Source organism: Tiliqua scincoides, chromosome 15 (assembly GCF_035046505.1).
Source record: "Tiliqua scincoides isolate rTilSci1 chromosome 15, rTilSci1.hap2, whole genome shotgun sequence".
NCBI classification, from domain to species: Eukaryota; Metazoa; Chordata; class Lepidosauria; order Squamata; family Scincidae; genus Tiliqua; species Tiliqua scincoides.
In genome coordinates this window covers 3,697,712-3,717,711 of record NC_089835.1, presented here as the reverse complement: position 1 = coordinate 3,717,711, position 20,000 = coordinate 3,697,712, and the positions used below count along the sequence as shown (strand labels likewise).

General features: G+C 49.8%; 1 protein-coding gene across 1 annotated transcript; it reads left to right on the top strand.

The window, feature by feature from the left end:
- Positions 1 to 2,464: 2,464 nt before the first annotated feature.
- Positions 2,465 to 19,994, top strand: YIF1A (Yip1 interacting factor homolog A, membrane trafficking protein). The gene is made up of 8 exons (XM_066610256.1): positions 2,465 to 2,594; positions 9,407 to 9,627; positions 13,134 to 13,238; positions 14,331 to 14,409; positions 15,253 to 15,310; positions 16,969 to 17,124; positions 17,328 to 17,421; positions 19,269 to 19,994. Exons 1-8 carry the CDS (start codon positions 2,564 to 2,566, stop codon positions 19,416 to 19,418), a joined length of 894 nt encoding a protein of 297 aa, XP_066466353.1. The 5' UTR covers positions 2,465 to 2,563; the 3' UTR covers positions 19,419 to 19,994.
- The last annotated feature ends 6 nt before the right edge of the window (positions 19,995 to 20,000 follow it).

The window sequence follows — 20,000 nt, the reverse complement described above, 5'->3', positions numbered from 1 at the left end:
CTGCCTACATTGTGTCATTAGACCTCCCCCGCCTCCTTTTATGGCTCTGGCCCTGCTCTGCACAAGAGGAAAGCTAGCTCCAAAGGGAATACAGTTCTAACACAGCCCTCTCCCTGTGGTGCTAACTTTCTGCTTGCAGTCTTTGGAGATCATGCCAAAAAAAAAATGTGATTGCCCATCTGCATTTCTCAATCGGCAAACACACTCTATTCAATCACCGCCCCCCTCTCATGCACAGATCCAGCCTTTCTGTTACAAGCACCAGGAAAGAAAAAAAGAACAAGCTCAACGAGGCTGAAAGAAACTCAGCTCTGCACCAATGCCGCACAGGTTGCCTCGAGTGATTTTGTGGGCCATATGCTTTCAATCACACATTGGAGATGTCCCGAAGAACACTGTGTGTGGCTGTGGCATCTCAAGCACAGATGGTGGGAGGTGATGAGAGAATGACAGTGAGAGAGAGAGAGAGAGAGAGAGAGAAGGAATGGCTTACAGGGGAGGAGGGCCAGGGTTTTTGCACAGATTGTGACAACTGATCATGATGCGCACCCGAAAGGTTTGCAGAGAAAGAGCTATGAATTATTAAGGGGAGGAAGTACATCGATTCTAAATTTAACAGGGGTTAAGTGAGACAGTGAATGTAGTCACACAATCGCTCATTAAATGCCACCAGGAAAGAAGTGTGTGCGGCGCGCGCATAAACCTCAGACGCATCAAGCACTTAGCCTGGAATGGTATGATTCATGTTGTATCTTCCAGCCATTGTTGTGTCTTCAAACCCTCCATCTGTTCCGTCTATGCCCTTGCAACATTCCAAAGTTACCTTGCAGGGATGGGCCACGACTCAGATGACTTGGACCCGTGTTGCAAACACACGTGTTTTTTGCGACTCGAGTTACATGGGTTTTTGGAACCCAGAACTGACTCGTATCTTGGAACCGAGTCTGGACACGTAGTCTCGAGTTTCGGAACTCGAGTCTATTGCCCGCCAGCCCGGTCCGCTGTGTGTCTCTGTGTGCTTGCTTACTTTTTTTTTTGCCTCTTCCACAGCACCCCAAAAGAACTCATGGGCGATCTGGAAGCTGTGTTCAAAGCGGAAGGAGCAACAGAGTTGATGAGAGGAGGGTGGGTTGGCTCCAAGAGGCAAGGGCTGGGGGATGGAGGGAGGGAGGATTCATGAGGTTGTGGGGAGGAACCAGAAAAAGGCAGAGGTAACCAGGACACAGGAGGAAGAGTGGTTGAAGTGAAGGACTTCAGCACACCGCTGACAGCATATGGAATGGAGACATCTGAGGACTGTTAAATGAGAACTACACACACACACACACACCCCACCAGCAACTCTGTGTTTTCTGCAAAGCCAAAGCTGACCTGCGGCTTGACTCGCTTTTTGAAAAGACTCGGGCTCGAGCCTGATTGACTCCAAAAGGACTCTGGATGAGTTGCGACGGCCGTCCATTGTGACTCATTTGCAACTCGAGTCAAGAGGGGCAGAGACTCAGGACTTGAGACTTGAGGGAGTGGTTCCCGCACATCCCTAGATGGACCTGAAAGGTCCAACTCTACGATTCTGTGTCTACTCAGTAGTAAGGCTCATTAAATTCAGTGGGATTTGCTCCCAGAGAAGCGTAGGATTGCAGCCGTTACAGAGGATTTTTTGTTCTATCACTGCAAGAAACCGCCATTGAACAAAACCGAATAAAGTGGTGGCGTATCACCAAGACCCTCCTCCCTTGGGATGTGACCCCCCCTCCCTTGGGGAGATCAGGCTGCATCTGATCTCTCTCCGCACATCCTACGTAGAAACTCTGGATTCTAAAAAGATTAAAATAAAATCTGGGAATTTTCTAAATCTTGTGTTTTTGCTTGAATTGCAAGCTGGTGAGGTTTGAAAGCCCAATCCTATCCATACTTTCCTGGGAGTAAGCCCCATTGACACTAATGGGACTTGCTTCTGAGCAGACATGTAGAGGCTTGGGCTGTTAGTAGTGACAAAAGCAACTGCTGTGTTTTCATTTGCGGTTGTCTTTTGTTCCTGCTGATCTCAAAGGCAAGGAATGAAGCCTCCATATTCCAAAGCAGTCTATCTGGATCTACCAGAAGTTGGGGGGAGGGGCAAACAGGGGGTGGGTGAGGCCTCCATGTGATCTGTGAACTTCCCAGAGCCATATCTGGGAACCAGATATGCCCACCAGGACCTCCTGGACCCACTTGCACCCCTTCCACTTGCACCCCTTCCACACCTGGACCCACTTGCACCCCTTCCACACTATTGAACAAGCCCCAATTCATTTTAAAAAAGAGAGATTCCATCTGCGCATCTGCGCATGCGCTTACTAAACCCCGCCCCCTTAGTGCAGCTGGGGGGACTGAACAAGAAATGGCTACATTGGCAGCCAATCAGCGACGAGGGGCCCGCACAATCCGCGCGCCGTAGCCAATGGGAGGCGGAGGATGGCAAGGCTTTGAGGACGTGGCTTGGACTCTGCTTCCAGGAGAGGCTCTCTTTTTTCCACCCCCTTCTTGCAAGTTGATCGCACTTTTTTAAAGAGGGGGGGGCGCCATGTCTTACCACCCTGGCTATGGGGGCTCAGGTAAGGCCTTGAAGGGGGGGTGAAGAGGTGGGGGGGAGGGCAAGCTAGGCCTTCCTGGTGGTGGTGGTGGTGGTGGTGGTGAGGATTTGGCTGGGGAGGTGGTTGTTACCCCCCCTTCCAAGTGGGGCTGACCTCCTTGGAGATCTGGGTGGGCAAGCCAGTGGTGTCCAGCTGGCAGGGCCCTTGAAAGGGGGTGGTGCTGGGGGTAAACTGGGCCTGTGTCCAGAGTCAAAAAGGGGGCCCAGGAGTCAAAGGAGGGGGCCCTAAGATTTCCTGGGATCATACATTTCCTGTCTCACCAGGTCCCAAAAGAGGGAGGTTTGGGGGTACACTGTACCTGGGGCCAGGGTCAAAAAGGGGGTCCAGGAGTCAAAGGAGAGGGCCCTAAAATTTTCCTGGCTCACCAGGTCCCATGGGGGGGTGCAGGGGGTACATTGTACCTGGGCCTGGGCTCTCAAAGGGGTCCTGAAAGCCAAGGGAGGGGAGCCGGATATTGTAATTTGTAGAAATTTTAATCCAACGATGGTATGAGATTATGATCATTTCTGAAGGGAAGAGGCCCAGAAGAAGCTTTGTGCCCCCTGATAAAATTCCAGCTGGGGGTGGCACTGGAAGGAATCTGCCCTAGATCCCCTCCTTAATGTTGCACACTCACTCCTGAGTAGGCTTGGGTTTATGGGGCGTTAACAGGAGCTCTGCAGCCAGCACAATTGTTGTGTAAAAATTTGCAAGGCAGGGCACGTGTTTGGGTCTTTGTGCATGCAAAGGGTGGGAAAAGTTTGCACACAAGAGTTTTGGGTGGCCTGCTGGAGGGCCCTGCTGGCAAAGAGAGAGGCCTGGGTGGGCTATAGTTGAGTTTGTAGGTGTGTCAGGAGTGAGAGAGATTGTCAAGGAGGATAGTCAGAAGCTCCATGGAAGAATCCCTGCCTTGCCTGAGTCACTCGGTGGCAGCCCTTTGGGTGGTCGCAGCAGTGGCGTAGCAATTGCGAGGGTGGGCGACCAGACTGTTGCCCCCAGGCAGCCTACAGCCTGGTGCAATTTTTACCCCTGCACCTATCTAGCTCTGCCACCGGGTCACAGTATATTGGGCTAGCTGGAGCAGTGGTCTGGCTTTGTAAGGCAACTAGCTCTCTGTACCCGCCAGGAATCTTGCCAAGTTTGTGGCAGATGGGCTGTAGCTCAGGGGGTGGCACCTGTGCTTGGCACATCCAGGTTCAAAGAGGCCTCTGCCCCATGCCACCAAGATTTCCAGTAACCAAACTGGGAATGAGCTGCTTGCTTGGCAGGGCAGACAGTAGTGAGCTTTCTAGAGTCAGAACAAGGGTACATAAGAGCATAAAATGAGTTCTGCTGGATCAGACCACGGACCCATCTATCTAGTCCAGCCTCCTGGATCTCACAGTGGCCCACCAGATGCCTCAGGGAGCACCCAAAACCTGCATCCTGGTGCCACTCCCTTGCACCCGGCCTTCTGAGGTAGCCTACTTCTGAAGTAGCAGGTAGGTAAGTAGGTAGCCTACTTCTCCAGAAGTTTGCATGTACCCATCATGGTTTGTCACCTATGATGGTCGTTCCTTCTAGAAATCTACCCATTTCCCTTTTCAAGGCATCTAGGTCAGATGCCATCACTCCGTCCTGTGGCAAGGAGTTCCACAGACTAATTCCACGCCAGGTGAAGAAATATTTTCTTTTGTCTGTTCCGACTCTCCCGATGCTCAATTTTAGAGGATGAGAGTGATATCTATGTTCGCCATATGCCTATAGATCATGTGTGTGCTACAGTCCTAGCTCAGTGGTCAAACCAACCCTGCTTTGCGTGTGAAGAAAGACCCCTGGGCTGGAAAACTTGGAAAACCTTTGCTATTAAGCATAAGCACCAAGAGCCTAACTCGGAAAAAGGTAGATTAGTATGTTAAGTAATAATGGGGGCACTTAGCTCAGTAGTCTTTCTTTATATGGAAAGATGTGGAACTCCTTGCCACAGGATGTGGTGATGGCGTCTGGCCTGGACGCCTTTAAAAGGGGATTGGACAAGTTTCTGGAGGAAAAATCCATTCCGGGTTACAAGCCATGATGTGTATGTGCAACCTCCTGATTTTAGAAATGGGCTATGTCAGAATGCCAAAGCAAGGGAGGGCACCAGGATGCAGGTCTCTTGTTATCAGGTGTGCTCCCTGGGGCATTTGGTGGGCCGCTGTGAGATACAGCAAGCTGGACTAGATGGGCCTATGGCCTGATCCAGTGGGGCTGTTCTTATGTATATACAGCACCAGATGAGTCCATGCTGGGGCCCTCCCAAACTAGTCTAAACCTCCAATGCCCCATTCCATATCGTTGTTGGCAACCTTCAGTCTCGAAAGACTCTGAAAGGTGGTTCTGGCACAGCGTCTAGTGTGGCTGAAAAGGCCGATTCGGGAGTGACAATCCCTTCCACACTGGGAGCAAGTGCAGTCTGTCCCTGGTCTGTCTCCCTGGCTGTGGGCCTTCCTTCTTTGCCTCGTAGCCTCAGACTGTTGGCCAAGTGTCTCTTCAAACTGGGAGAGGCCATGCTGCACAGCCTGCCTCCAAGCGGGCCGCTCAGAGGCCAGGGTTTCCCACCTGTTGAGGTCCACTCCTAAGGCCTTCAGATCCCTCTTGCAGATGTCCTTGTATTGCAGCTGTGGTCTACCTGTAGGGCTCTTTCCTTGCATGAGTTCTCCATAGAGGAGATCCTTTGGGATCCATAACATCCTTAACCCATTCCATAACATGACCAAAAAAACCCCACAAAAGTTTACTATTCTGCAGAGAGGATAAAACAAAGTTACAAATCCTAAATATTTAAATTTGCAAGTATTCCTAAGTGAAGATCTCTTTCAACACATGATGTAAAAAAATTTTGAACTATTTGAGACGTGCAAAATTATGCAGGGGATTGATAGACTGGATAGAGGGATGTTGTCGTCGTCGTCCCCACAGACACACAACAACAGAACCAGGGGACATCCCAGTTAGAACAGGCAAAAGAAAATATTTCTTTACCCAGTGTGTGATTAGTCTGTGGAACTCCTTACCACGGGATATGGGGATGGCTTAAGAACAGCCCCACCGGATCAGGCCATAGGCCCAGCTAGTCCAGCTTCCTGTATCTCACAGCAGCCCACCAAATGCCCCAGGGAGCACACCAGATAACAAGGGACCTGCAAGGCTTCCTGGGAATTGTAGTTAAGAACATAAGAACAGCCCCACTGGATCAGGCCATAGGCCCATCTAGTCCAGCTTCCTGTATCTCACAGCGGCCCACCCAGTGCCCCAGGGAGCACACCAGACAACAAGAGACCTGCAAGGCCTCCTGGGAATTGTAGTTTAAGAACATAAGAACAGCCCCACTGGATCAGGCCACAGGCCCATCTAGTCCAGCTTCCTGTAGCTCACAGCGGCCCACCAAATGCTGCACCTGCCCTAGATGCTTTTGAAAGGGGATTGGAGGAAAAGTCCATCACAGGCGACAAGCCGGGATGGGTTTGTGCAACCTTCTGGTTTTGGAAGTGGGCTACCTCAGAAGGCCAGATGCAAGCGAGTGGCAACAGGATGCAAACTCTTGTGGTCTTGGGTGTTCCCCAAGGCATCTGGGGGCCCACTATGGATATAGAAAGCTGGACTAATGAGCCTTTGGTCTGATCCAGCAAGGTTCTTATGTTCATATTCAACTGACCATTAGTGTTCATGGACAAACCCCCCTTTAACCTGTTAAATCAATATTTTACTTCTAACCCCTTCCAACTGGGCAAAGAGGCACCTTTTTAAAATGGTGTCCTCTTCTATTTAACGGTGGGAGAGCAACTCCCCCTCTTCACCCCGGCATGTGGTCTTTTCCAGCGACTGTTGCTGGGGGCCCTTCTGTAATTGTTATTTTTTTTTTAGTTTGCAAGCCCATTGGGGCAGGGAACCTTTCTTTCTTTATTTCGCTTTGTAGACCGCTTTGTGATCTCGTCCTGTTGAAAAGCAGTATATAAATATTCTTGATGACAATTAACTATGTAGTTTGTCGCATCGGTGTTCGTACAGTGAAAAGCCAGCCCCCCCCCCCAACTGAACCCTTGGCAAAATCTCTGATTGTCTCTAATCTGCACACAGGAGGCCCTGATCCCTGGAACCTCTGCTTAAAAAGGTCCAAGCTGGGAAAGACTTTCTGCTCTAAACCTTGGACATAAATTCAATACATTCCAGCGCTTCTTAGCCATTCCAGTGCCTTTAAAAAAATTGTCAGTCCCAAATGTGGGGAGAGCCATAGCTCTACAGTGGGAGGGGGGTGATCTCTTTCATCTCCTTTTACAGGATCTTGCGCTTCCTGCCTGACGTCTTGAAGAACCAGTGCCCTAATATGGCAGTTTTTTGTCCCTAGATGCTCACACACACACACCCCATGTCTCTTGTTTATTAATTAAATTTCTTTGACTCAGAGTGCCCTAGGCCTGTTTCTTCCTGATGCCAGGGCTTCTGTGTCCCAAAGGGTCTTGGCAGTCTTTAAATCTTTGCTCTGCTGATGGTGCTATGGAACTTGGCACTCAGTTCCCCCCCCCAAAAAAAAACTTCATCCCCCCCATAAGCTTTTTAATCACTTTTTTAAAATAAAAAAAACCTGCCCAATTTTCTCTTGAATCTCTGGTTCTTCTTTGCATCATAAGAACATAAGAACAGCCCCACTGGATCAGGCCCTAGGCCCATCTAGTCCAGCTTCCTGTATCTCACAGCGGCCCACCAAGTGCCCCAGGGAGTGCACCAGATAACAAGAGACCTGCAAGGCTTCCTGGGAATTGTAGTTAAGAACATAAGAACAGCCTCACTGGATCAGGCCATAGGCCCATCTAGTCCAGCTTCCTGTATCTCACAGCGGCCCACCAAGTGCCCCAGGGAGCACACCAGATAACAAGAAGACCTGCAAGGCCTCCTGGGAATTGTAGTTTAAGAATCTAAGAACAGCCCCGCTGGAGCAGGCCACAGGCCCATCTAGTCCAGCTTCCTGTATCTCACAGCGGCCCACCAAATGCCCCAGGGAGCACACCAGATAACAAGAGACCTGCAAGGCTTCCTGGGAATTGTAGTTAAGAACATAAGAACAGCCCCACTGGATCAGGCCATAGGCCTATCTAGTCCAGCTTCCTGTATTTCACAGCGGCCCACCAAGTGCCCCAGGGAGCACACCAGATCACAAGAGACTTCATCCTGGTGCCTCAACCGGCTCTAGGGCTTCTACAGTGTCCTGTGCCTCTGGCAAAACTCTTTTGGTGACTCCCCACCACTAAGTTGCCTTTTTAAAGCCCCCCCTCCAACAGATCACCCACCCCCACACCATTTTCAGACTCTCGCCTACCACTCTGTCCTCTCCAAGGAACTCCAAAACAAGGACATTCTGTTGCTTTTAGCTGGAAGCCGGGTTACGCTCTCCCAATCCCAGTCTGGAATTTCAGGATATTTGATGCCTCTTCTGCACAGACCTCTGCCCTGGTGAAATGTTCAGCATTGACCCTGCCGCCCCTCTGACACAATCTTCTCCCTCTTCCCTCTCCCACCCCAAAAAAGTTTGTAAACCCCTATCACTTTTGTGTAATGGAGTGTGCAAAGCATATAATTATCTTGAGATGATGCTTTCCTGCTAAGAGTTGTTGTATTATCCCCATTTTACAGATGGGGAAGACCGAGGCTGGCAGGAACACGGTTTGTTTCAGGCCATTGAGAGAGATGTCATGGCAAGAGATGACATTTGAACTAAAGAAGTCCTGATTCATTGGAGAGTCCTCTAGTCACTCTGCTAGTCACCTGTCTGGTGTAGATTATTCCTGTTCGTTATTGATTTTTTAAAATTTGTTAATGTTTTTATATCAAGACCAGGCTATTCAGGCTGGCATTCGGTAGAGGCTGCTCCGTTCTCGCCTTGCAGGAGCCCTGTGGGATTGGCCTCATGTCCACCCAGTAAGCTTTGTGGTGGGTAGAGATTCGAACCTGAATCTCCGCATTCCATGTGTCAACATGCTAACCACTACACTGTACTGTCTCTTCAGGATATGTGGTGCATTACCAGACCTAACATCCAAGATTTCTGTTCCAAAAAATTTGGTTGGTTGGCAACCTTCAGTCTTGAAAGACTCTGGTATAAGCCTACAGCACCTGGTATTCCCTGACGGTCTCCCATCCAAGTACTAACCAGGCCTGACCCTGCTTAGCTTCCGAGATCAGACGAGATCCAAGAAATTTACCATTCCATCTACACAGGAGGTGGTGGATGGGGGGCTTGCTGTTTATGAATGTCCCCCATGCTATATAAGACTCCCAGAACATCCTCTGTTGTGCTAGCTTTCTACTTACAAGGAAGGCAGGAGATAGAGGAATAGAACTGATGTGCATTAGTGGTTAAGAGACTGAGGGCACAATCCTAACCGGATCTACTCAGAAGTAAGTCCTATTGTGTTCACTGGGTCTTACACGCAGGAAAGTGAGGGTAGGATTGCAGTTGAGAAGCAGTAATTCCCCTTCTCAAATCTTGCCTCTACCCTGAATCCTCACTAAGCCTGCAATCCTACGCACACTTTCCTGGGAGTAAGTCCAATTAAATTGGGTGGAAGTTACTTCTGAGTAGACATTGTGCAGCGAGCGCCTTGGGCAAACCACTTGGCCTCAGTCTTCCCCATCTGCAGAATGGGAATAAGAGCTTCCCTTTACAGGTTTGTCACATGACAAGACATGTGAAGTGCTCTGCATATTTGCAAAGAGCTATAATATTTCTTGCCTCTTACCAAACTGATTCAGCTCCCACTTGGGTTCCTCCCCTACAGGTTCCAAGCACAGGGCCAGAGTCCCGATGGTGCCCCAGAATCCAGATGCCCCCCAGCTCTTTGACGACACCAGCTCTGCCTACGGTCAACAGCAGGCGGGTTACCCCGCCCCGGGGATCGACATGGGCTTCAACCAGATTTTCGCCGACCCAGTGGCCAACGTAGCGATGGCCTACGGGACTAACATTGCATCTCAGGGCAAGGATATCGTGCACAAGGAGGTAAAGGGGGAGGGTCTGCGGGGTGACAGGCCGACTTACCTGTTGTATTATATCCCGTTATTTGATAACCCTATGCTTGATGACTCTCTTGGCCTTAAGTGGCAGCCGGTCCCCCCAAAACCAACAGCATGTCTTATGCGAACTGTCGTTGTTGGCAACCTTCAGTCTCGAAAGACTATGGTATCACGCTCTGAATGGTGGTTCTGGAACAGCGTCTAGTGTGGCTGAAAAGGCCAATTCGGGAGTGACAATCCCTTCCACAGCGGGAGCAAGTGCAGTCTGTCCCTGGTCTGTCTCCCTGGCTATGGGCCTTCCTTCTTTGCCTCAGACTGTTGGCCAAGTGTCTCTTCAAACTGGGAAAGGCCATGCTGCACAGCCTGCCTCCAAGCAGGCCGCTCAGAGGCCAGGGTTTCCCACCTGTTGAGGTCCACTTCTAAGGTTCACATCCCTCTTGCAGATGTCCTTGTATCGCAGCTGTGGTCTACCTGTAGGGCGCTTTCCTTGCACGAGTTCTCCATAGAGGAGATCCTTTGGGATCCGGCCATCATCCATTCTCACGACATGACCAAGCCAACGCAGGCGTCTCTGTTTCAGCAGTGCATACATGCTAGGGATTCCAGCACGTTCCAGGACTGGGTTGTTAGGAACTTTGTCCTGCCAGGTGATGCCGAGAATGCGTCAGAGGCCATTCTATTCTAATGACCAAACTATTTCTCCATATAGTCTAGGACAGTGGTTCTCACACATTTAGAACCAGGACCCACTTTTTAGAATGAGAATCTGTCAGGGCCCACTGGAAGTGATGTCATAACTAGAAGTGACATCATCAAGCAGGGTGATTTTTTTTTTTTTAACAATTCTAGGCTGCAGTCCTACCCACACTTACCCCAGGAGCAATTCCCATTTACTATCATTGTTCAAAGCATATACACAGTAGCTTGTTCAAAGTACAGGTCTGTAGCTTTTCCCCAAGTGCAGTCGCAGGCCATGGGAGCATCAAGTCTAATACATTAAAAATAAAATATTGAAATAAATGGGGACCCACTTGAAATGGGCTCGCGACCCACCTCGTGGGTCCCGACCCACAGTTTGGGAAACACTGGTCTAGGAAGTATTTATGTTTGTCACATAACAGTAGCCAATAGTCATCAAAAGCCATTGAACAGGTTTCTTTTTAGCCGTTAATTGCCTGTGGGGGGAAAAATTGAATCTATTAGCTATACCAGTATTTCTCAAACTGTGGATCGGGACCCACTAAGTAGGTTGTGAGCCAATCTCAGGTGGATCCTGTTCAGTCCAAATATCTCAACTCCCTTCTAATGCCCGCTTTTTGGCTAATTAACACCCTCTTTATCTCTAGAACAACCGCTGTGGTGTGCAAAAGAATGAACACAGAACTCCTTACCTATAGCAGCTACCCAAATTTATTGCTATGAACACAGACACTCCCTGCAAGTCCTCTTGTCCAGAGGTTTTCCCTCCCCAAAACTCCACTTAACTCATAAAGGTCTGAAGCCTCCAATTCAAGTCCAATCCGGTCTCCAAAGCACAGTCCAGTCTTCCCAGTCTTCAGTGTCCTCCAGCAGAGTCCTGGCAGTCCCCTTCTCTTGTAGGTCTGGGTCAGGTAGCCCTCTTGGTCTGGTTCCCTCCGGGTCAGGTAGCATCTCCCTCTGGATCAGGGTTTTCCTCTGGGTCAGCGTCCCCCTTCCGGCTCCTTTGGTCCTTCTGAAGCTGCCTTTTATCCTTTGTGTTCCATTAAGTGCAAACACAGCTCAGCTGTGAGCTACCTCCTTAGCTCCTTCAAAGCCCCATCAAGGTCAAATGAAACTCAGGTGTCCAACCAGGTCTCCATTGGCCTTGAAGGATTACAGCTGTGGAGCCAGACCTGCCCTTCCCAGAGCTGTCAACTAGCTGTCAAAACATGGAATCGCTGTCAACACCACATCATCCACAAAATGATCTTCTGATCTTCCATTACAGATTCCCCATTCATCTCGAAGTGTATTTTATTTTTAATCTATTAGACTTGATGCTCTCATGGTGACTGCATTTGGGGAATTGTGACAGATCTATGCTTTTTAACAGGCTACTATGTATATGCTTTTGTATATGAACTTTTGTACGTATATGAACCAGGGGACATCCACTAAAATTGAGTGTTGGGAGAGTTAGAACAGACAAAAGAAAATATTTCTTTACTCAGCATGTGATCGGTCTGTGGAACTCTTTGCCACAGGATGTGGTGATGGCGTCTGGCCTGGACGCCTTTAAAAGGGGATTGGACAAGTTTCTGGAGGAAAAATCCATTACGGGATACAAGCCATGATGTGTATGCGCAACCTCCTGATTTTAGAAATGGGTTATGTCAGAATGCTAGATGCAAGGGAGGGCACCAGGATGCAGGTCTCTTGTTATCTGGTGCGCTCCCTGGGGAATTGGGTGGGCCGCTGTGAGATACAGGAAGCTGGACTAGATGGGCCTATGGCCTGATCCAGTGGGGCTGTTCTTATGCTTTTAACCATGAAAGTCAGTGGGGCTTACTCCTGGATAAATGTGGATAAGATTGCAGCCTTTGGGATGTTTGGGGAACTTTTTTTTTTTTAAACATACCAGCAACTGCATGGGAGAGTTAGGAGGGATCTTCTTTATTTAACCTTTATCGTGATTGCAAACTTTAAATTTCCTTACTTGATTTGGTTTAGTCTTATGGGGGTGTTCAAAATTTTCCTGCTTGGTGATGCCTCTCCCAGGTGAATGGCATCACTTTAGGTGGGTTCCGCCAGATTGTCATTCTAAAAAGTGGGTCCCAGGGCTGCGACATTTGAGAACCACTGAGCTATACTGTACAAACACCTAGGAAGGATTTACTCTCCCTTTGACCACAGGATGACGGAGCCAGACAAGCACTTGGGCTTATGTACACAACTTCCTCTGTCGCTTTTTAAACTTTTGCATTTATTTATTTACTTACTTACAGCCCAATCCTATGCACACTTTCCTGGGAGTAAGCCCCATTGACTCTGACGAGACTTGCTTCTGAGTAGATATGCATAGGATTGGGCTGTTACTTATTTATTGAGGCGGTGACAGTTTGGGATTGGACCCCACTGTCTGAAGCTGGGTTTGCAAGCTCCCAAGTGACTGTTAGGTCTGAATTCACCAGGTGTTGACGAGCCACGGTTTAGGGCCGCATTTCTGCCTCGAGGGACTGTTGCTCCACGGCTGTGGGAATCTATGAAGCGGAGCAGATGGAAAGGGCGAGGGGCTTTTGGCGAGGAAGTGGAATCTGGTGCACGCTGTAGATCTGAAGAAAGCATGTACTGAGCGCCTTGCCCATGCGCAGAGTTCCATAGTGCTATGAGCAACCACAGGCCCACAGTGATAAATGACACTTTCCCTGTTGCACTCTGGGAGGCTGTGAAGCAGGCTGTGCTTGGCTGTGATGAGTACGATCCGCCGTTCTGTGTCATGTCTGAACCCAGCCTCTTTGTGTCTGCTTCTGCTAGATTCACAGGTTTGTCTCCGTGGACAGGCTGAAATTTTTTTTCGCGGTGGACACAACGTACGTGTTGAAGAAGCTGGCGCTGCTGCTCTTTCCTTATGTACACCAGGTATGGAAGAGGGGACGGCGCGTGGCCCTGGTTCTAGTGGGTAGCGCCAAGCGGCAATTGAGGAGCTGCACCCTTGGGGGCTCCCCCTGATGCTTTCGGCGAGGAAGCGGAATCTGGTGCACGCTGTAGATCTGAAGAAAGTCTGTACCTTGCAGCACGTACTGAGCACCTTTCCCCTGCCCGAGTGCAGAGTGCCTCTTCCATAGTGCTGTGAGCAGCCATAGGTCTGACAGCACGCATTTAGGCTGCCACAAAACAGGTCTGCCACCCACACTGGATCATGGAAGATCTTCAGCAAAACGAAGGCCAAATGCCCTCTGGTGAGGAATCTCAATTTTAAATTCTAGACCCTCCCTACTCAAAAGGGAGTAGGCTAGTTCTCCCTACTGTACTAGCATTTTTTTTTTTGGTGGGGGGGGAGCAGGTATACTGGAAGTCTTCATTTAGAACAGGGGTACCTAAACCCCGGCCCTGGGGCCACTTGCGGCCCTCGAGGACTCCCAATGCGGCCCTCAGGGAGCGCCCAGTCTCCAGTGAGCCTCTGGCCCTCTGGAGGTTTGTTGCAGCCAACACTGGCCCGACGCAACTGCTTTCAGCTTGAGGGCGACTGTTTGACCTCTCACGGGAGCCGTGGGATGAGAGCTCCCTCCACTGCTCTCTGTTTCACGTCTGTGATGCAGCAGAGGCAGCGAAGGAAAGGCCGGCCTTGCTTTGTGCCAGGTCTTTATAGGTCTTGAGCTATTGCAAGACCTTTCATTCATTCATAGAAGTTCATCTTTAATATATTCATTTATGTAAACTTATGTAAATTTATTCAAATTTTAAATGTAAATTGATTTCCCCCCCCCCGGCCCCCGACGCAGTGTCAGGGAGATGATGCGGCCCTCCTGCCAAAAACTTTGGACACCCCTGATTTAGAAGTTGTAACTTGGAGAATACGGTCTGCAGAAGAAACTGGAGGCGTCTAGGCCAAGCTGTAGTATTTCTCGAGAGTAGAAGTACTTGGAGAGGGTTCAAAACAGTGTAGGCAAGGAGTCTTGGAGCACATGGAATAAGAGTACATGCGAAACCCCTGTTATCTTTCCCCTGCAGAACTGGGAGGTCCACTACCACAGAGACGTGCCCCTTCCACCCCGGCAGGATGTCAACGCGCCCGACCTCTACATTCCCAGTGAGTCTGAGGTTGTGTAGTCGATCTTACAGCAGTGGTTTTCAAACTTGTGGGCACCAGGACCCACTTTTTAAAATTACACTCCCTTGGGACCCACCTAGGTTTACAAGACTTTTTGAAAGAGGTGATCTAGAAAGAAATATTTTTATTTATTTATTTACGAGTAATATTTTATTTGAAAAAAAAAAAGAAAGAAATTGATTCATCTCTCATAATGAGGCAGCCCTAATGAATATCCTCAAGGCTTGAGGGGTTTGGTTTTGTGACCTGGCTGTCACTTGCCCCCACTAGCTATCATTGAGGGACTTGGGGAGGGGGGGGAAAGACGCTCAAACATTGATCTCCCTGTAGTTACATCAGCTTGCAAACTGCAGGAGCTCAGCTCTTTGCAAGGCAGTTAGCAGCCACCTTGCAAACTGCAGGAGCTGAGCTATTTGCAGGGCCATTAGCAGCTACCTTGCGAACTGCAGGAGCTGAGCTGTTTGCAGGGCAATTAGCAGCTACCTTGCAAACTGCAGGAGCTCAGCTCTTGGCAGGGCAGTTCGCCGCTCTGCTTTGTGAGTAGCCTTGGGGCTTGTGGCCATGAGTTATCTGGTCTTCCCATCACCCATATTTTCATTGGAAGCTATGTGGGACCCACCAGAAATCCGGTCCCAACCCACCAAGTGGGGGGTCCCTACCCACAGTCTGAGAAATACTGGTGTAGTCTATTGAGGATGGACCATAGTTCAGTGGTCCCCACAGCAGGTTTCCAGTTGGGTGCAGGGTGTGTCCTCTGTCCTGTTCTAATGATTGGGGTGATCCTGTCTTCTACAGTTGGTTTTTCTTATCCTCCCTTACCAGGTATGGCCTTCATTACCTATATCTTGCTGGCTGGGATGGCTCTCGGCTTGCAGAAAAGGTAAGGGGGATTCTCCACTTTCCACCTCCCACCTTTTTCGATGTGCAAAAACTCATTGGTTGGCAGGCATGGAGGCAGCTTTCAGACTGAAGCATAGGTGACCATCTCGAGACGTGTGGTTGGCCTGTGGAACTTCTTGCCGCAGGATGTGGTGATGGCGTCTGGCCTAGACACCTTTAAAAGGGGATTGGACAAGTTTCTGGAGGAAAAATCCGTTAACGGGTTATAAGCCATGATGTGCATGTACAACCTCCTGATTTTAGAAATGGGCTATGTCAGAATGCCAGATGCAAGGGAGGCACCAGGATGAGGTCTCTTGTTATCTGGTGTGCTCCCTGGGGCATTTGGTGGGCCGCTGTGAGATATAGGAAGCTGGACTAGATGGGCCTCTGGCCTGACCCAGTGGGGCTGTTCTTATGTTCTTAACTACAATTCCCAGGAAGCCTTGCAGGTCTCTTGTTATCTGGTGTGCTCCCTGGGGCATTTGGTGGGCCGCTGTGAGATACAGGAAGCTGGACTAGATGGGCCTATGGCCTGATCCAGTAGGGCTGTTCTTATGTTCTTATGAGACATTCTCGGGCTCAGGGGGAATTAATCAAGGAATGGTTTTGTTTCGGACTGCAGAACTGATGACTTTAGCGGGGGGGCTGACGACAGGCCTACCCCTGGTTAGCTTTAACTTTATTTAAAATATTTGTACCCCACTCTCCCAACATGTGTTCCGATGAGCACCTCGAGAGGGATAAAACTGCAGTTGTATACCAAGAAAATTGCAAGCGGAAACCACAATGGCTAGATATTGTTGCAGACAGTCAGAAAAGTTGGCAAGATCCCAACGGCCCGATTAAAAAAAAAAAAAAAAAGGAAGATGGAAAAGCAAAGAGGAACACTTCATTGGGAGGTTGTTTTAAGTCCCTTTATCAATTCCATACACCCCCTGCGTAATAGCAGAGCAGCAGTCTCTTTGACATATCTACAGGTGCCCCCCATCCATAAGAACAGCCCTGCTGGATCAGGCCATAGGCCCATCTAGTCCAGCTTCCTGTATCTCACAGCGACCCACCAAATGCCCCAGGGAGCACACCAGATAACAAGAGACCTGCAAGGCCTCCTGGGAATTGTAGTTTAAGAACATAAGAACAGCCCCACTGGATCAGGCCATAGGCCCATCTAGTCCAGCTTGCTGTATCTCACAGCAGCCCACCAAATGCCCCAGGGAGCACACCAGATAACAAGAGACCTGCAAGGCCTCCTGGGAATTGTAGTTTAAGAACATAAGAACAGCCCCACTGGATCAGGCCATAGGCCCATCTAGTCCAGCTTCCTGTATCTTACAGCGACCCACCAGATGCTTCTGGGAGCACACCAGATAACAAGAGACCTGCAAGGCCTCCTGGGAATTGTAGTTTAAGAACATAAGAACAGCCCCGCTGGATCAGGCCATAGGCCCATCTAGTCCAGCTTCCTGTATCTCACAGCGGCCCACCAAATGCCCCAGGGAGCACACCAGATAATAACGAGACCCCATCCTGGTGCCCTCCCTTGCATCTGGCCTTCTGACATAGCCCATTTCTAAAATCAGGAGGTTGCACATGCACATCATGGCTTGTAATCCCATACCTTGCGTCCAACCTGGCCCATTTCCTCTTGCCCTCCAGGTTCTCGCCCGAGGTCCTTGGCATGTGCGCCAGCACTGCCTTCGTGTGGGTGGTGATCGAGGTCCTCGCCCTCCTGCTCGGCTTGTACCTGGCCACGGTGCAGAGCGAGCTGAGCACGTTCGACCTCCTCGCTTACTGCGGCTATAAATACGTCGGGTGAGTTGGCTCCTCCTTTGCCTCGCTGCAAAACCTGCCTTGGAGGGTGGGCCCGGGGCTGTGTCAGCTTTCTCTAAGCCTGCTGAACTTTTGGGTTGAAGGTGGAAGCTGACTAGGACGTTGGCTCACGGCTAGAGGGTGGAAGCCTGGTCTGAAATCACTGCATTGGCACTGCCGAATCTTACCCCGTTTCTGTCTTCTAGGATGATCCTGGCTGTGACTAGCGGACTTGTCTTCGGCAGCAATGGCTATTATATCGCCCTGGCTTGGGCTTCGTGTTCTCTTATGTATTTCATGGTGAGTATTGTAGGGGTGGCAGGGGGATTCCATGCAGCCTTTTTTTCCCCTCCCCTAGGGTTGGGGTGGAGTTAAATGCTGCTCCATTTGCCTTGTATTTTACGTTGCTTTTGATATTTTTGTCTCTTACACAACCGTGTTTTGATATTTTGGTTGGTTGGCAACCTTCCATCTCGAAAGACTATGGTATAAGCCTGCAGCACCCGGTATTCCCAGGCGGTCTCCCATCCAAGTACTAACCAGGCCGGACCCTGCTTAGCTTCCAAGATCATGGTATAAGCCCACAGCACCCGGTATTCCCAGGCGGTCTCCCATCCAAGTACTAACCAGGCCTGACCCTGCTTAGCTTCCGAGATCATGGTATAAGCCCACAGCACCCGGTATTCCCAGGTGGTCTCCCATCCAGGTACTAACCAGGCCTGACCCTGCTTAGCTTCCGAGATCATGGTATAAGCCCACAGCACCCGGTATTCCCAGGCGGTCTCCCATCCAAGTACTAACCAGGCCGGACCCTGCTTAGCTTCTGAGATCATGGTATAAGCCTACAGCGCCTGGTATTCCCTGGCGGTCTCCCATCCAAGTACTAACCAGGCCGGACCCTGCTTAGCTTCCAAGATCATGGTATAAGCCTACAGCACCCGGTATTCCCTGGCGGTCTCCCATCCAAGTACTAACCAAGCCTGACCCTGCTTAGCTTCCGAGATCATGGTATAAGCCTACAGCACCTGGTATTCCCAGGCGGTCTCCCATCCAAGTACTAACCAAGCCTGACCCTGCTTAGCTTCCGAGATCATGGTATAAGCCTAAAGCACCTGGTATTCCCAGGCGGTCTCCCATCCAAGTACTAACCAGGCCTGACCCTGCTTAGCTTCCGAGATCAGACGAGATTGAGCATCTGCAAGGTAACACAATTATCCAACAAACTATATAGTACTAAGCAATTTTATTACAAAATCAGTGTGGGTGTTTCAGTATAGAGAGATGGTTGGCAACCTTCAGTCTCGAAAGACTATGGTATAAGCCTACAGCACTCAGTATTCCCAGGCGGTCTCCCATCCAAGTACTAACCAGGCCTGACCCTGCTTAGCTTCCGAGATCATGGTATAAGCCTACAGCCCCCGGTATTCCCAGGCGGTCTCCCATCCAAGTACTAACCAGGCCTGACCCTGCTTAGCTTCCGAGATCAGACGAGATCAGGCATGTGCATATTTTATGGTGCTGCTAATTGCCCTACAAAAAGCTGAGCTCCCGCAGCTCATAAGCTGGTGTAAATCTAGGGAGATAAATGTTTGAGCATCTTTTCTGGTGTGTGTTTTTTTCCACGCCCGGTCGTGGGGGCAGGCGAATGCTGGCGGTCCCATAACTAAGCCGCTCAAGCCTTGGGGCTATTCATTAGGGCTGCCACACTCCAAGAAAGGGATTGAGATTGTTGCCAACAAATATTACTTGTCAATAATAAAAATACTATTTCTTTTTAGAGCAATGTTAAGTTTCGTAAAGCTAGGTGGGTCCTGACAGAGTGTCATTTTAAAAAGTGGGTCCCAATGCTAAAAATAAAAAGTTAGACACCCCCTAGTCTGCATGAATGGATGTTGTTACCTCTTGTGGCCTTGAGTTCCACAAGGTAATTGTGCAACAGGAAGGAGGGCTGTCTCTTGCCTCTCCTGAATGAACCTCTGCCTGATTTCCCCCCCCCCCCCGCTGACCCTTAGTATTATAAGAGGAAGAGAAAAATGTTAATCAGGAAGCACCCATCTAGGGTGCAAGATTTTTTTTTAAAGGGGGAGGGGACAGGTGAATAGGCTTTTCTGCTCCATCCCTGATGTGCATTTTTTTCCCTTCCCCAGGTCCGTTCCTTAAGGATGAAGATCCTTCCTTCTATGGTGCAAGAGGGGCTGGGCCGACCGAGCGGCCGGACACAGATGTACGTCACCCTGGCAGCTGCCGCCTTCCAGCCCCTCATTCTATACTGGCTGACAGTGCAGTTAGTGCATTAAGCTAGGCAGGGGGGGGAGAGGAAGCTTTTGACACGGGGACTGAGGAAGAGGAGAGGGCCGAAGCCATGGTTATTCTGATGTGAGTGATCGTGGCTAGCTAGGGTTCCTGTTTACCCCCACTCCTCTCTTTCACCCACCCTCCAAATTTCGCGGACGTGCATATTCCCCATTTTTAGGACCAGAAAATCGGGACAAAAGGGGCGGGGCGCACAGGTGAGTGTGAGGCTCCCATTTTCACAAGGGACGACACCAGGCACGAGAGACTTGCACCTGTGCCACACTCCATTTGCCGACCCACACTGAGTACAAAAGGCAGACTCTTCCGCTATCCAGACAATGTCCACTGCGGTTAGGTGTCCATGTGAAAAGGGCGGGTGTTACCATGTGAAAAGGGAGAGGAGTGGGCAGACGATGGGCTGTTCTGAATTCTAATCCTGCTCCTAGGCGTGTGTGGTTTTTTTTCATGACACAGCTAGAACATAATTGCCGTTGTGTATATACTTTGCCTTCAGGGGTGCTGTCCCTTTTTCTCTGAGCAGTGGGTTTGACTCTCATAATGGTTCCAGTTGGCTTTGTAAACTG

What these genes read in the sequence shown, in the direction of transcription:
- YIF1A (XM_066610256.1), top strand. Translation starts at nt 2,564, where the DNA reads ATGTCTTACCACCCTGGCTATGGGGGCTCAG. An exon ending in GCTCTCGGCTTGCAGAAAAG is followed by an intron (nt 15,311 to 16,968) that starts GTAAGGGGGATT and finishes CTTGCCCTCCAG; the next exon opens with GTTCTCGCCCGAGGTCCTTG. An exon ending in GTTCTCTTATGTATTTCATG is followed by an intron (nt 17,422 to 19,268) that starts GTGAGTATTGTA and finishes TCCCTTCCCCAG; the next exon opens with GTCCGTTCCTTAAGGATGAA.